The sequence below is a fragment of the Macaca thibetana genome, chromosome 4 (genome assembly GCF_024542745.1).
Source record: "Macaca thibetana thibetana isolate TM-01 chromosome 4, ASM2454274v1, whole genome shotgun sequence".
NCBI classification, from domain to species: Eukaryota; Metazoa; Chordata; class Mammalia; order Primates; family Cercopithecidae; genus Macaca; species Macaca thibetana.
Window position 1 is genome coordinate 61,187,417 of NC_065581.1, and position 16,163 is coordinate 61,203,579.

The window sequence follows — 16,163 nt, forward strand, 5'->3', positions numbered from 1 at the left end:
TCCTGGTCTGTTTTTCTATTTTGGATGGTTCTTTTTTCTCCTGTTTACATTGTAGAATACATGCTCATTATAGAAAACTTGGAAAACTCAGAGAAAGTATAGTGAAGGTTAAAAAACAACAGCAATGGCAAAATTCCTTACAACTAAAGATAATCACGATTGAACAGTCTGTTGCGGTTTTCCTATTAATGTTTCTTATACATCTTTGTAATGTGTATACTATATATGTGTATGCTTTTCTACAGAATTAATGAAAAGTAGTCTTAAAATTTGCGTATTTAAAGGAACTTAGTAGACCTGTAATCTAATGTCAAAACCTTTTTGAGGCTGGGTGCAGTGGCTCATGCCTGTAATCCCAGCACTTTGGAAGGCCAAGGCAGGCGGATCACCTGAGGTTAGGAGTTTGAGGCCAGCCTGGCCAACATGGCAAAACCCCGTCTCTACTAAAAATACAAAAATTAGCTGGGCGTGATGGCACACACCTGTATTCCCAGCTACTTGGGAGGCTGAGGCAGGAGAGTCACTTGAACCTGGAGGTGGAGATTGCAGTGAGCTAAGATCACACCACTGCACTCCAACTTGGGCAACAGAGTGAGACTCCGTCTTAAAAATAAAATAAAATAAAATCAACAAAAACCTGAGGATGTATGTGAATGTGTGGCAACAAATATTCCATCATATTGGAATACCTAACTGGACTTCCTACCTGTTTTTACGCAGATTATATCTTAAATGAATCCTGATTAATTTTTCTAAAGCATATTCTCCAAACTTTTAGTGCATAGCATAATGGTTAAAAGCATGGGCTCTATTTTTACTTTTATAATACATGCTTATAGCAGGAAATTTGGAAAATAGGAAAAAGATATATTCTTATCTGTTTATGGATAAGAATTACTGCCTATGATTACTGGTAAAATTTTCATCTGTTTTCTGCCATTCTTTTTTTTTTTCTATCTAAATGTACATACGCAGGCATTTTATTTGTGCGTTTGTTTCTAACGAGGATCACACTGTATTTTCTGATCAGCATTTTTCTTCACAATCCATTCTTTCCTCTCTTTTTAAATTTATTTTGATCAAAGCATATGAGCAGTTTCATGATTCTGTTTGTTGTCAAATTGCTCTTCAAAAAAAATTGTGTCATTTAAAAGTAAACTTATGAAGAATTTTGTTCTCTTTAAATTTTAGGATAGACCACTATCTTGTTGAGCTCTTTTAAATGAAGTTCTACTTGGACACAAAGATGAGGACTAGATAACTCCTTGAGGTTCCTTCTAACCCCTAGGATGAAGATAATAACTAACATTTGTATAGTGCTCTAAAGTTTACAGAGTGAGTTCTCATACATCATCTCACTTGATCCTCACAACAGCCCTGTGAGGTAGGTAGGACAGGTATTGTTATTCTCGTTTTAGAGATAAACTGATAGAGAGGTTAAGTGACTTGATCAAGGTGTTTTTCTTTTTTTTTTTTTTTTTTTAACGTTCTAGTAAGGATTTGAATCCAGACCTTCTGGTCTAAATAATCACATTCTTTTTGGCAAGATTTCATACAGCTGCACATTTAGAATTACTGATACATGTTGGCTAAGTGGCATTTGTTCTATACAGAAATAAACCTAATGACAATATGAGTATGGTGTTAGTATTTCTTTGACTGTTCCTGAGTCTTTTTACATTCTTTCTCCACCCCACAAATTAAATACATGACTCTGTCTCTCTTTTGACTAGGAAAAGGTAATGTAATTATATAGCTATATTAAACATCTACTGTTTTCTCCAGCATTTGGGGGAAGGGGAAGTTACATTATGTTTTTCATTTTTTTCCTGTTTCTTTTTCTTCCATTTTTTTTTTCTTTTGGTACCAGTCAAAAGTACATCTGCATTGCTTGCTTTCATACATGTAGCATAAAGTCTTTAGTAGAGTATTGGGATCCCAGTTAGAAGTAGAATTTTTGATTCTAGCATGAACCTAGAATCAAGCTTTTCAGGGTATGGAACTCTTGAACTACCTTAACCAAAGTTGTGATACTTGAGTACTCCAGGTATAGTCACCCATGTCTTTCACAAGGGGTCAGCAAGTGATAAATGGAAGTGATATTTGAGGCTAAATCAGGAAGGAGTATAATATAGCTAATACTGTCTTTGACTAATTATTTTACAAGGTGGAAGTTTGTAAAACTGACTTGATTTGGGAGTTTGGTAGTGGCAATTTCACATGTTAGAAAATTTCACACTCTAGATTTTCAGGAGTATGTAGTGTTACGTTGAGACTATCTCACAGTATTTTCTGTGCTGCCTTTAATTGCCTAACATTCTCAGTATTTTTAAAAATTAACTTTTGTTGTTGTTTTTTTCTAGTTGTTGGTCTTGACGATATTATGGATGAAGGAGTTGTTAAAGAAAGTGGCAATGATACCATTGATGAAGAAGAACTGATTTTACCTAACAGGAACTTAAGGGACAAGGTAGAAGAAAATTCAGTGAGATCACCAAGAAAATCACCTCGTTTAATGGCACAAGGTAATCCTTTCAGAGAGGTCTAGCTAGAAAATCAGAGGTATAGGGGCAGATGTGTTAAGTTATAAAACTGCTGAGCAGAAATCATGTTTTCTTGATGTTTTGCTAATCCAGTCATTTTGATGACAATCAATTTTGAGATCATGTCAATGTGTTCCGTAAGTTTTCAGTACCCACCACCCCACCCTACCCATTTCTCCTTCCTCAGAGGAAACCACTAGTAACTCTTTGAGCTGGTTTAATTTTTTTTGTTTGTTTTTTGATATATATATATTTTTTTTATTATACTTTAAGTTCTAGGGTACATGTGCATAACATGCAGGTTTGTTACATATGTATACTTGTGCCATGTTGGTGTGCTGCACCCATCAACTCGTCAGCACCCATCAACTCGTCATTTACATCAGGTATAACTCCCAATGCAATCCCTCACCCCGCTCCCGTGATAGGCCCTGGTGTGTGATGTTCCCCTTCTCGAATCTAAGTGATCTCATTGTTCAGTTCCCACCTATGAGTGAGAACATGCGGTGTTTGGTTTTCTGTTCTTGCGATAGTTTGCTGAGAATGATGGTTTCTAGCTGCATCCATGTCCCTACAAAGGACACAAACTCATCCATTTTTATGGCTGCATAGTATTCCATGGTGTATATGTGCCACATTTTCTTAATCCAGTCTGTCACTGATGGACATTTGGGTTGATTCCAAGTCTTTGCTATTGTGAATAGTGCCGCAGTAAACATAAGTGTGCATGTGTCTTTATAGCAGCATGATTTATAATCCTTTGGGTATATACCCAGTAAAGGGATGGCTGGGTCATATGGTATTTCTAGTTCTAGATCCTTGAGGAATCGCCATACTGTTTTCCATAACGGTTGAACTAGTTTACAGTCCCACCAACAGTGTAAAAGTGTTCCTATTTCTCCACATCCTCTCCAGCACCTGTTGTTTCCTGACTTTTTAATGATCGCCATTCTAACTGGTGTGAGATGGTATCTCATTGTGATTTTGATTTGCATTTCTCTGATGGCCAGTGATGATGAGCATTTCTTCATGTGTCTGTTGGCTGCCTAAATGTCTTCTTTTGAGAAATGTCTGTTCATATCCTTTGCCCACTTTTTGATGGGGTTGTTTGTTTTTTTCTTGTAAATTTGTTTGAGTTCTTTGTAGGTTCTGGATATAAGCCCTTTGTCTGATGAGTAGATTGCAAAAATTTTCTCCCATTCTGTAGGTTGCCTGTTCTCTCTGATGGTAGTTTCTTTTGCTGTACAGAAGCTCTTTAGTTTAATTAGATCCCATTTGTCAATTTTGGCTTTTGTTGCCGTTGCTTTTGGTGTTTTAGACGTGAATTCCTTGCCCATGCCTATGTCCTGAATGGTATTACCTAGGTTTTCTTCTAGGGTTTTTATGGTATTAGGTCTCTAATCCATCTTGAATTAATTTTCATATAAGGAGTAAGGAAAGGATCCAGTTTCAGCTTTCTACTTATGGCTAGCCAGTTTTCCCAGCGCCATTTATTAAATAGGGAATCTTTTCCCCATTTCTTATTTTTCTCAGGTTTATCAAAGATCAGATGGCTATAGATGTGTGGTATTATTTCTGAGGACTCTGTTCTGTTCCATTGGTCTATATCTCTGTTTTGGTACCAGTACCATGCTGTTTTGGTTACTGTAGCCTTGTAGTATAGTTTGAAGTCAGGTAGCGTGATGCCTCCAGCTTTGTTCTTTTGACTTAGGATTGTCTTGGCAATGTGGGCTCTTTTTTGGTTCCATGTGAACTTTAAAGCAGTTTTTTCCAATTCTGTGAGGAAACTCATTGGTAGCTTGATGGGGATGGCATTGAATCTATAAATTACCTTGGGCAGTATGGCCATTTCAACGATATTGATTCTTCCTATCTATGAGCATGGTATGTTCTTCCATTTGTTTGTGTCCTCTTTTATTTCACTGAGCAGTGGTTTGTAGTTCTCCTTGAAGAGGTCCTTCACATCACTTGTAAGTTGGATTCCTAGGTATTTTATTCTCTTTGAAGCAATTGTGAATAGAAGTTCATTCCTGATTTGGCTCTCTGTTTGTCTGTTACAGGTGTATAAGAATGCTTGTGATTTTTGCACATTAATTTTGTATCCTGAGACTTTGCTGAAGTTTCTTATCAGCTTAAGGAGATTTTGGGCTGAGACAATGGGGTTTTCTAAACATACAATCATGTCATCTGCAAACAGGGACAATTTGACTTCTTCTTTTCCTAACTGAATACCCTTGATTTCTTTCTCTTGCCTGATTGCCCTAGCCAGAACTTCCAACACTATGTTGAATAGGAGTGGTGAGAGAGGGCATCCCTGTCTTGTGCCAGTTTTCAAAGGGAATTTTTCCAGTTTTTGCCCATTCAGTATGATATTGGCTGTGGGTTTGTCATAAATAGCTCTTATTATTTTGAGATACATTCCATCAATACCGAATTTATTGAGCGTTTTTAGCATGAAGGACTGTTGAATTTTGTCAAAGGCCTTTTCTGCATCTATTGAGATAATCATGTGGTTTTTGTCTTTGGTTCTGTTTATATGCTGGATTACGTTTATTTGCGTATGTTGAACCAGCCTTGCATCCCAGGGATGAAGCCCACTTGATCATGGTAGATAAGCTTTTTGATGTGCTGCTGGATCCGGTTTGCCAGTATTTTATTGAGGATTTTTGCATTGATGTTCATCAGGGATATTGGTCTAAAATTCTCTTTTTTTGTTGTGTCTCTGCCAGGCTTTGGTATCAGGATGATGTTGGCCTCATAAAATGAGTTAGGGAGGATTCCCTCTTTTTCTATTGATTGGAATAGTTTCAGAAGGAATGGTACCAGCTCTTCCTTGTACCTCTGGTAGAATTCAGCTGTGAATCCATCTGGTCCTGGACTTTTTTTGGTAGGTAGGCTATTAATTATTGCCTCAATTTCAGAGCCTGTTATTGGTCTATTCAGGGATTCAGCTTCTTCCTGGTTTAGTCTTGGAAGAGTGTAAGTGTCCAGGAAATTATCCATTTCTTCTAGATTTTCTAGTTTATTTGCGTAGAGGTGTTTATAGTATTCTCTAATGGTAGTTTGTATTTCTGTGGGGTCAGTGGTGATATCCCCTTTATCATTTTTTATTGCGTCTATTTGATTCTTCTCTCTTTTCTTCTTTATTAGTCTTGCTAGCGGTCTATCAATTTTGTGGATCTTTTCTAAAAACCAACTCCTGGATTCATTGATTTTTTGGAGGGTTTTTTATGTCTCTATCTCCTTCAATTCTGCTCTGATCTTAGTTATTTCTTGCCTTCTGCTAGCTTTTGAATGTGTTTGCTCTTGCTTGTCTAGTTCTTTTAATTGTGATGTTAGAGTGTCAATTTTAGATCTTTCCTACTTTCTCTTGTGGGCATTTAGTGCTATAAATTTCCCTCTACACACTGCTTTAAATGTGTCCCAGAGATTCTGGTATGTTGTATCTTTGTTCTCGTTGGTTTCAAAGAACATCTTTTTTTCTGCCTTCATTTCGTTATGTACCCAGTAGTCATTCAGGAGCAGGTTATTCAGTTTCCATGGAGTTGAGCGGTTTTGATTGAGTTTCTTAGTCCTGAGTTCTAGTTTGATTGCACTGTGGTCTGAGAGACAGTTTGTTATAATTTCTGTTCTTGTACATTTGCTGAGGAGTGCTTTACTTCCAATTATGTGGTCAATTTTGGAATAAGTGTGATGTGGTGCTGAGAAGAACGTATATTCTGTTGATTTGGGGTGGAGAGTTCTATAGATGTCTGTTAGGTCTGCTTGTTGCAATTCCTGGATATCCTTGTTAACTTTCTGTCTCGTTGATCTGTCTAATGTTGACAGTGGGCAGTTGAAGTCTCCCATTATTATTGTATGGGAGTCTAAGTCTCTTTGTAAGTCTCTAAGGACTTGCTTTATGAATCTGGGTGCTCCTGTATTGGGTGCATATATATTTAGGATAGTTAGCTCTTCCTGTTGAGTTGATCTCTTTACCATTATGTAATGGCCTCCTTTGTCTCTTTTGATCTTTGATGGTTTAAAGTCTGTTTTATCAGAGACTAGTATTGCAACCCCTGCTTTTTTTTGTTCTGCATTTGCTTGGTAGATCTTCCTCCATCCCTTTATTTTGAGCCTATGTGTGTCTCTGCATGTGAGGTGGGTCTCCTGAATACAGCAGACTGATGGGTCTTGACTCTTTATCCCGTTTGCCAGTCTGTGTCTTTTAATTGGAGCATTTAGTCCGTTTACATTTAAGGTTAATATTGTTATGTGTGAACTTGATCCTGCCATTATGATATTAACTGGTTATTTCGCTCGTTAGTTGATGCAGTTTCTTCGTAGCCTCGATGGTCTTTACATTTTGGCATGTTTTTGCAATGGCTGGTACCAGTTGTTCCTTTCCATATTTAGTGCTTCCTTCAGGGTCTCTTCTTTTCTTTAAGAATGTTGAATATTGGCCCCCACTCTCTTCTGGCTTGTAGAGTTTCTGCTGAGAGATCTGCTGTTAGTCTGATGGGCTTCCCTTTGTGGGTAACCCGACCTTTCTCTCTGGCTGCCCTTAAGATTTTTCCCTCATTTCAACTTTGGTGAATCTGGCAATTATGTGTCTTGGAGTTGCTCTTCTCGAGGAGTATCTTTGTCGCATTCTCTGTGTTTCCTGAATTTGAATGTTGGCCTGCCCTACTAGGTTGGGGAAGTTCTCCTGGATGATATCCTGAAGAGTGTTTTCCAGCTTGGTTCCATTTTCCCCCTCACTTTCAGGCACCCCAATTAGACGTAGATTTGGTCTTTTTACATAATCCCATACTTCTTGCAGGTTTTGTTCATTTCTTTTTCTTGTTTTTTCTTTAGATTTCTCTTCTCGCTTCATTTCATTCATTTTATCCTCAATCGCTGATACTCTTTCTTCCAGTTGATCGAGTCGGTTACTGAAGCTTGTGCATTTGTCATGTATTTCTTGTGTCATGGTTTTTATCTCTGTCCGTTCGTTTATGGCCTTCTCTGCGTTAATTATTCTGGTTATCAATTCTTCTACTCATTTTTCAAGATTTTTAGTTTCTTTGCGCTGGGTACGTAATTCTTCCTTTAGCTCTGAGAAGTTTGATGGACTGAAGCCTTCTTCTCTCATCTCGTCAAAGTCATTCTCCATCCAGCTTTGATCCGTTGCTGGCGATGAGCTGCGTTCCTTTGGAGGGGGAGATGCTCTCTAATTTTTTGAATTTCCAGCTTTTCTGCCCTGCTTTTTCCCCATCTTTGTGGTTTTATCTGCCTCTGGTTTTGATGATGGTGACGTAGTGATGGGGTTTTGGTGTGGGTGTCCTTCATGTTTGTTAGTTTTCCTTCTAACAGTCAGGACCCTCAGCTGTAGGTCTGTTGGAGATTGCTTGAGGTCCACTCCAGACCCTGTTTGCGTGGGTGTCAGCAGTAGAGGCTGCAGAAGATAGAATACTGCTGAATAGCGAGTGTCCGTGTCTGATTCTTGCTTTGGGAGCTTCCTCTCAGGGGTGTACTCCACCGTCTGAGGTGTGGGGTGTCGGTCTGCCCCTAGTGGAGGATGTCTCCCAGTTAGGTTACTCAGGGGTCAGGGACCCACTTGAGCAGTCTGTCTGTTCTCAGATCTCAACCTCCGTGTTGGGAGATCCACTGCTGTCTTCAAAGCTGTCAGACAGAGTTGTTTGCATCTGCAGAGGTTTCTGCTGCTTTTTGTTGTTGTTGTTGTTGTTGTTGTTTAGCTGTGCCCTGTCCCCAGAGGTGGAGTCTACAGAGACTGGCAGGCCTCCTTGAGCTGCTGTGAGCGCCACCCAATTCGATCTTCCCAGGGCTTTGTTTACCTACTTAAGCCTCAGCAATGGTGGACGCCCCTCCCCCAGCCTCGCTGCTGCCTTGCCGGTAGATCGCAGACTGCTATGCTAGCAATGAGGAAGGCTCCGTGGGCGTGGGACCCTCCCAGCCAGGTTTGGGATATAATCTCCTGGTGTACCCGTTTGCTTAAAGCGTAGTATTGGTGTGGGAGTTACCCAATTTTCCAGGTGTTGTGTCTCTCAGTTCCTCTGGCTAGGAAAAGGGATTCCCTTCCCCCTTGCGCTTCCCTGCTTCAGCTCTAGCTGGTGGGGCTGCAACAGCTGACCAGCACTGATTGTTGGGCACTCCCTAGTGAGATGAACCCAGTACCTCAGTTGAAAATGCAGAAATCACCTGTCTTCTGTGTTGCTCGCGCTGGGAGCTGGAGACTGGAGCTGTTCCTATTCGGCCATCTTGCTCCGCCCATTGGTTTAATTTTTTTTTGTTGCTGTTTTTTCGGTATTTACCTTTATATCTCTAGGTAACATGCATATGTTGCTGTTTTTTGATGATTCTGATTTATTATTCATCCATCTATTGACTTTCCACTCTGGATGATTTTCTTCCTGCTACTTGTTCTCATCACCAAAAAGAACATCTTTTCCATTTTTCCACTATATAATTTTGTTAGATCGATGGTAATTATGTTACTATGAGTAATATGCTGTTAGAGATGATCTATTTAAGAAACTACAGTTACTTTTCTTGTATAACTTGTTTTTCTGATTTGTTTTAGTTTCTCAGTTGTTTAGTGTGTACATACTGGCAGTTATACTATAACTTCTCTACCAGTTGACTAAATACACAAATACCTTAAAGATATTTGTGTATTTCAGGTATTCTGTCATATCCATTTTATTGAAAATACCTCTTGGAGCCTTCTGATTCCCTCTTATGTAGACAGACTCTTGTTAGTCCTATGAGCCTGATGCAAAACTGTTCAGGGATCTCCCTTAACCATTTTTCTGAAAGTCTGTGCTTTGTGCTTTTGTTGTAGTTCCTGTTTCCTCTTTTTGGATTCAACTTTTTTATTTTGGTGATGCACCTCTTTCAGTAGTTTTGTGAGAAAAAGGAGTCGTGAGATACACTTTTTAAACCTTGTATGTTTACCTTGTATTTAGTCTGGTCTCATACTGGAGTCGTGGTCTGGTTGGACTTAAAATTCAAGGTTGGAAATCATTTTCCTTCAGAAATTCTGAAGGTGTTCTCCATTTTTTTCTAACTTCAGGGTTGTTGAGAAGTTTATTTTGATGGGTGTGTGTGTGTGTGTGTATGTGTGTGTAGGAGTGTATGTTACCTGATTTCTTCTGGAAGTTTGGGAATCTTTCTCTTCAGCTTTGGTGTTTTGATATTTCATGATGATGTGTATTGGTTTTGGTGTATTTTGTGTGTGGAGCTCAAGACACTCAGTAGATCCTCTTAGTCCGAAAAATGTTATCGTTCAATTCTGGGAAAATTTTTCAAATTATTTTATTGTTAATTCATCTCTTTATTTTGTTCTTGGTTTCTGTAAACTTTATTATTTTTTACATAACAGGTACTGGTCCCTCTGTTTTCTTTATTTTGCCTGCTTCCCACCTCTTTGTAATTTTTCTTTTACGTGCTTAAATTTTTTCGTATTTATCCTCCAACTTTTCAGTCAAGTTTTGTACTTTTGAGTCTTAAATGTTCCTTTTGTTGTTTTGAGAATGGTCCTTTCTGTAGTGTTCTATTCATGTTTCATGGATATAATATCTTCTTTTGTCTTTATTAAGCAGTATACTAATGGCGTTTTAAATAGTTTTTGTCTCCTTTCATAGTTTCTGAATTCTCCATGTTGCATTATTGTAAACAAATTTTTAAAAAGGTTTTGGCCTCTGTCTTTCCTAGATGCTTTCCTGAAATGTCTGACCCTTGATTATTGCTCATGTTTAAGGGTAGGGAACTAAAATTATAAAACTTCTAAGTGTGGAGATTGGGTTTTACCAGCTATGAGCGTCAGTGTATAACAATCTGGCTGTACTGTTATTTGGCAGAACCCTTCATATCAGAATTTAGGTTATTTTCCGTAACTTATTAGATTGCTAGCATATTATGGAAACCCGTAAGGGAGACTGCCTGGGGTTTCTCAGCTTTCAGTGTATACAGATTCACTTAATCTTACAAATTTCAGTGTACTTTACAGCCAGTCTCTACTGTGCCTCATGTTCTTCAGCCTAGAAACCTTGCTTTACTATCTCCAGAGAATAAACTACGAGGTTTGGCTCAGGACCAGGGAAGGGCAGTTGCCCAACAAATGGAGTACGGGAAAGAGGGATCTAGAAATCTGCTGCTTTTAAAGAGCTTTCAACCCTTCTAAGTATTAAACATCTGTCTTCATTCCCACTTTAGAATCATCTGGGACCACCAAGTCTTAAAGGTTTTTGAGGTGTTAATGATGTTAGTTTTTGCCAACACTGCCAGCCTAGTGTTTATTACTTTTGGGTATCTTATATGAGTTACTTGGTAATCATCTCTTGTTTAGTTTCCAAAATTTGCTGCTGGTTTTTCCTCTCTTGTTCTTCCTTGCCTTTTGGATTTTTCAAAAAAGATCCTGCTGTTACAGCTTCAGTAGGTTTTTGAGAAGTGAATAAATTTAGATGCGTGTATTTATTTCATCATCTTTTCTTTGATCTGTGTTTTTAATACATTTTCAAAATTAGTTATTTGGTATATACTTGTGACTTTGAGAAATGAAAAGAATAGAATAAACATTTTAGGAAAATAAATTTTTTTTTGCCTATAGAATCAGGCTTCAAACTAAGGAAGGTAATATTTAGAGGAGAAAAAGTGACTTTAGCCTTTGCTTAATAATTTGCTTACTATTGGAAAACCTTTTTTTAATCTGAATATCCTTCACAGTTGAATATACTATTCTTTTGTCATTTTTAGCAACCGCTTGGGTGTTAAAAGATCTTTATTTATTAATGTGTAATGAGTGTTAAAATCTTTCATTTGTTTCATTTCAAGGATGAATAAAGTAGAGCTATAAATTACTATAATCTGTCTTTAAAGCTTTAAAAATCACCTAAATATTGAAACAAAGCTTTATTAAAATTTTAGTTATTTAAAAAAATTATGTAACTGAACATGTGATAAATAGTTCATAATCCACCAAGTAATTTTTAAACATTGTTAAGTACTTAACCTAATACTCAGATACTTTGTTGAGTCCTATGGGAATTAGAAAGGGTCTGTAAGATTAGGGTGACTATATAATTTATTGTTCAAATTAGGCATACTTTTGAGAATGAAAGTGTGCTATTAATATTAGATCAGAACTACAAGCAGCCCTGGACATTTACCTTTTTAAAGATTCTCACAGTTCAGTGATAAATGACAAATTCAGTTTGTGGGTTGTTTTTGTACTTAGTGAATTATTTAGCTCTCTTTCTTTTTAGCTCTCTTCATGTTTCTCCTTTCTCCTGATAGAAGGGGATGTATCAGAATAGGGAAAGGAGACTCTGTCATTTAATAGACTAATAGGAGCATTGTGTGGGAAGCTTTTACATTATTTTCATACTTACGATATATTTTCTTGGTTTAAATCTTTTAAATTGTGTTTCTTTTTTGATGAACTGTGTGTGGTACTCTGTGTAGATGTCATTTCTTAGGAATAGCTTTAATGCTAAAATGGTGACCGAAGGGAAGCACATTGATAAAGGAATTAGAATCTGTTTGAGGCTGTATTTTGAAACTCGCACAGATCCTGTTTTGTGATAGGAGGTTTTTAGTTCAGATTTCATTAGCACTGGAATTTATTTGGTTTTATATAGTTAGAAATATTTAATGTTTAACAATGCATGATGGTCTTGCTTTAATATGGGCATGAATGGTAAAGGAAGCTCATTTTACTTACTTCACCCTAGGTTACTTTCTGTGGAAAAGAGATTTGATGAAAACATTTCTTTTAATAAGGTATAATATTAGTCTGAATTTTTTAGGGGCTTTTCCCCCTGCTAGAATTCAGAGAAGTTTGATAAATATAAAATATGACATTTGTTAAATTACATATATGTATATATATAATATCACCATTATGAGTACTGTTCAATACATTTTTGTTGAGAAAATTATAGCTCAGGATAAAGAAGTGATATATTCTAAATTGTACTGAAATAAAAACACATGACAATATAGCTAAGTATTTTTATTTATTTTTTTCCCTTGTGATAGAACAAGTAAGAAGTTTGCGGCAGAGCACTATTGCCAAGCGTTCAAATGCAGCACCATTAAGTAACACAAAAAAACCATCTGGGAAGACTGTATCTACCCCTAAAGCAGGAGTGAAACAGCCAGAAAGGAGTCAGGTTAAAGAAGAAGTTTGTACACCACTGAAACCTGAGTACCATAAGGAGAATAGAAGGAGCAGCCGAAATAGTGGACAAATTGAAGTGGTACCTGAAGTATCAGTGTCTTCAAGTCATTCTTCAGTGTCATCTTGTCTTGAAATGAAGGATGAAGATGGATTAGATTCTAAGCATAAGTGTAATAATCAGGGAGAAGCAGATGTACCATCTCATGAATTAACTTGTTCACTTCTTTCAGAGACTTGTGTTACTATTGGAGAAAAGAAAAATGAAGCTCTGATGGAATGTAAAGCCAAGCCTGTTGGTAGCCCATTGTTTAAGTTTTCAGATAAAGAAGAACATGAACAGAATGATTCCATTTCAGGTAAAACAGATGAGACTGTTGTTGAAGAAATGATAGCAACAAGAAAAGTTGAACAAGAATCAAAGGAGACAGTAAAATTATCCCATGAAGATGACCATATTCTTGAAGACCCTGGATCTTCTGATAGTTCTAGTGGTGATGCTTGTGCAAATCCAAATAAGACAGAAAATAGCCTTGTAGGTTTGCCTAGTTGTGTGGATGAAGTGACTGAGTGTAATTTGGAATTGAGGGATACCATGGATATTGCTGATAAAACTGAGAACACCTTTGAAAGAGATAAAATTGAACCATTGGGTTATTGTGAAGATGCAAAGTCTAATAGACAGTTGGAGAACACTGAGTTTAATAAATCAAACTTAGAGGTGGTTGATACTAGTACTTTTGAACCAGAAAGTAATATTTTGGAAAATGCTATTTGTGATGTGCCTGACCAAAATTCAAAACAGTTGAATGCTATAGAAAGTACTAAAATAGAGTCACATGAAACAGCAAACCTTCAGGATGACAGAAACAGCCAGTCAAGTAGCGTTTCTTACTTAGAGTCAAAAACTGTAAAATCCAAACATCCAAAACCTGTAATTCATTCTAAGCAAAACATGACCACAGAGACTCCGAAGAAAATTGTTGCAGCAAAGTATGAAGTAATGCATAGCAAAACTAAAGTTAATGTCAAAAGTGTGAAACGAAATACTGATGAACCAGAATCTCAGCAAAATTTTCATAGGCCAGTCAAAGTCAGAAAAAAACAAATTGATAAGGAGCCAAAGATTCAGAGTTGCAATTCTGGGGTTAAATCTGTGAAAAACCAAGCTCATTCTGTATTGAAAAAAACGTTACAGGACCAAACTGTAGTACAAATTTTCAAGCCCTTAACTCATTCTTTGAGTGATAAGTCACATGCTCATCCTGGTTGCTTGAAAGAACCTCATCATCCTGCACAAACTGGACATGTATCACATTCCAGCCAGAAACAGTTTCATAAACCTCAGCAACAGGCCCTAGCAATGAAAACCAATAGTCACGTGAAGGAAGAGCTTGAACACCCAGGCACTGAGCATTTTAAGGAAGAGGATAAACTGAAACTGAAAAAACCTGAGAAGAACCTACAACCCCGCCAAAGAAGAAGCAGCAGAAGTTTTTCTTTAGATGAGCCACCATTGTTCATTCCAGATAACATAGCTACCATAAAAAGAGAAGGCTCTGATCATAGCTCCTCATTTGAAAGCAAATATATGTGGACTCCCAGCAAGCAGTGTGGGTTTTGCAAAAAACCCCATGGCAACAGGTGTGTGTGTATGTGTGTATGAGTGATGTGTACATTGAAGAGAAATTGTTTTTTTGGGGGGTGGGATTAATGTGAGAATTGTTTTAAAGACATTATTTGATACACAGACCTGTGCAAAAACAAAAAACTTCATCAGTCTTGGATAAATGATAGATGGATCTACTGAATTTACAAATGTATCATCCTAGAACATTTAAAAAAACATAGTCTGGCCAACAGCTGACATACATGGAAATATTTTGTTATTGTCACAGGTTGAACAGTGTAATTTAGCCACTGCATCTGCAAAAAAGCCAAATGCTTCTTGGTAATTAGAAAATTGTTACACTGCTTTGGGTCTAAGTTATATATTATTTTATTTGGTGTGAGAAGAAATAGTAATAAAGTATGAAGGTCATAATGGAAATTTTATTTTTCTTTTGAAGTTTTTTTTTTTTTTCTTAAACACATTAAAGACCTAACACTATCATTTCATAACTATCAAACTTTATCTTGCAGTGAAATTTGATAGCTAAACAATTGTTAGATTACCCAGGTCAACATGGAGTAGAGTGAAAACATGCATTTCTTTTTTTGAATGTTTTAAATAATTTTTTTGTGAATTCTAGTCTCTTAAAATTTTAGAGATGATTTTAGCACTGATTTTCATCATTCTTTCTAGTATTCAGTGATTTGTAGTCTTATGACACTGCACCCCTCAATCCTCAATGTGTTTTTGTTAGCTTTTTAAGAAAAGGAAAGCAAGAGATGAAGTGGAGTTTGCAGCTACAAGATTATTCTGTTCAAGTGTTCATATTGCTGTTGGAACTTCTTTCAATGCTGATATGATAAAATAACATTATAATTTGTATATTATTTTCTTACTATCCTTATTCATGAAACTGTTAGAGTGATTTTTCCCAGCACTATCTTAGTACATAAAAATGAAACTCTTTAGGGAGGGACAATTTAGTAAAGTGTGTTACTATTTTGATGGTGATAGGGTGATTGGGGAGTTTGGAAAGGAGATGTTGGGGCCATTGTGTAAGTTTTATGGCAAAGTATTTCTTCATTTGTGATCCAGCCCATGGCCTGTTTTTAGCGTCAAGGGTTAGTTTATAACAGTATATTCCAGTTTTTAAAAGCTGTCACTTGTTTGAATACAGTGCTACATTCACTGTCACTTACATGCTCTTAATTATATGTTTTTTTCTTTAAAACACCTTACTTGGCCGGGCGCAGTGGTGCACGCCTGTAATCCAGCATTTTGGGAGGCTGAGGTGGGCGGTAGGCAGATCACTTGAGGTCAGGAGTTTGAGACCAGCCTGGCCAACATGGTGAAACCCCGTGTCTACTAAAAATGCAAAAGTTAGCTATTGCATGCCTGTAATCCCAGCTACATGGGAGACTGAGGCATGAAACCACTTGAACCTGAGAAATGGAGGTTGCAGTGAGCCGAGATCGAGCCACTGCAGTCCAGCTGGTGACAAAGTGTGAGACTCTGTTTCCGTAAATAAATAAACACCTTACTCAAATGTTCTGAAGTGGGCCTGCTGTTTTCAGGCGAAGAATGAAGAGTTAGGTGGTACTTTTAAGTGCTCCTTTAAACTAGCCTTTTTCTTTCTGCCAGAATATTTAAAAAATTATCATACTGTCACGTGGGCAGAGAGATGGAATAGGTTCCTTAAGTAAATGAATTTCTAAAGTGAAACTTTGGCATAGAGTTGGAAGCCATGTTAGTAAGTTATAATGTAACTTACTAACCTTGTAGATAAACTTCCAGTCCAGTCTTCAGGAGTTCACCCAGGCTTTTTAATGATGACTCTTGCTTCACCAAC

The 16,163-nt window shown here is 37.2% G+C and overlaps 1 protein-coding gene across 6 annotated transcripts in view; it reads left to right on the top strand.

Moving 5' to 3' along the window:
- The window catches only part of PHF3 (PHD finger protein 3), an 85,809-nt gene that overhangs the window by 41,784 nt on the left and 27,862 nt on the right, over window positions 1–16,163 (top strand). For 3 of the 6 annotated variants that reach the window (XM_050788641.1, XM_050788642.1, XM_050788638.1), the window contains 3 exons: window positions 1,192–1,384; window positions 2,364–2,525; window positions 12,564–14,346. In XM_050788641.1, coding sequence (XP_050644598.1) covers window positions 2,384–2,525; window positions 12,564–14,346 — 1,925 coding nt within the window. In that variant the 5' untranslated portion in view covers window positions 1,192–1,384; window positions 2,364–2,383. The remainder of the gene's footprint in view (window positions 1–1,191; window positions 1,385–2,363; window positions 2,526–12,563; window positions 14,347–16,163) is intronic. The other 3 variants (XM_050788636.1, XM_050788637.1, XM_050788639.1) reach the window with 1 other exon arrangement.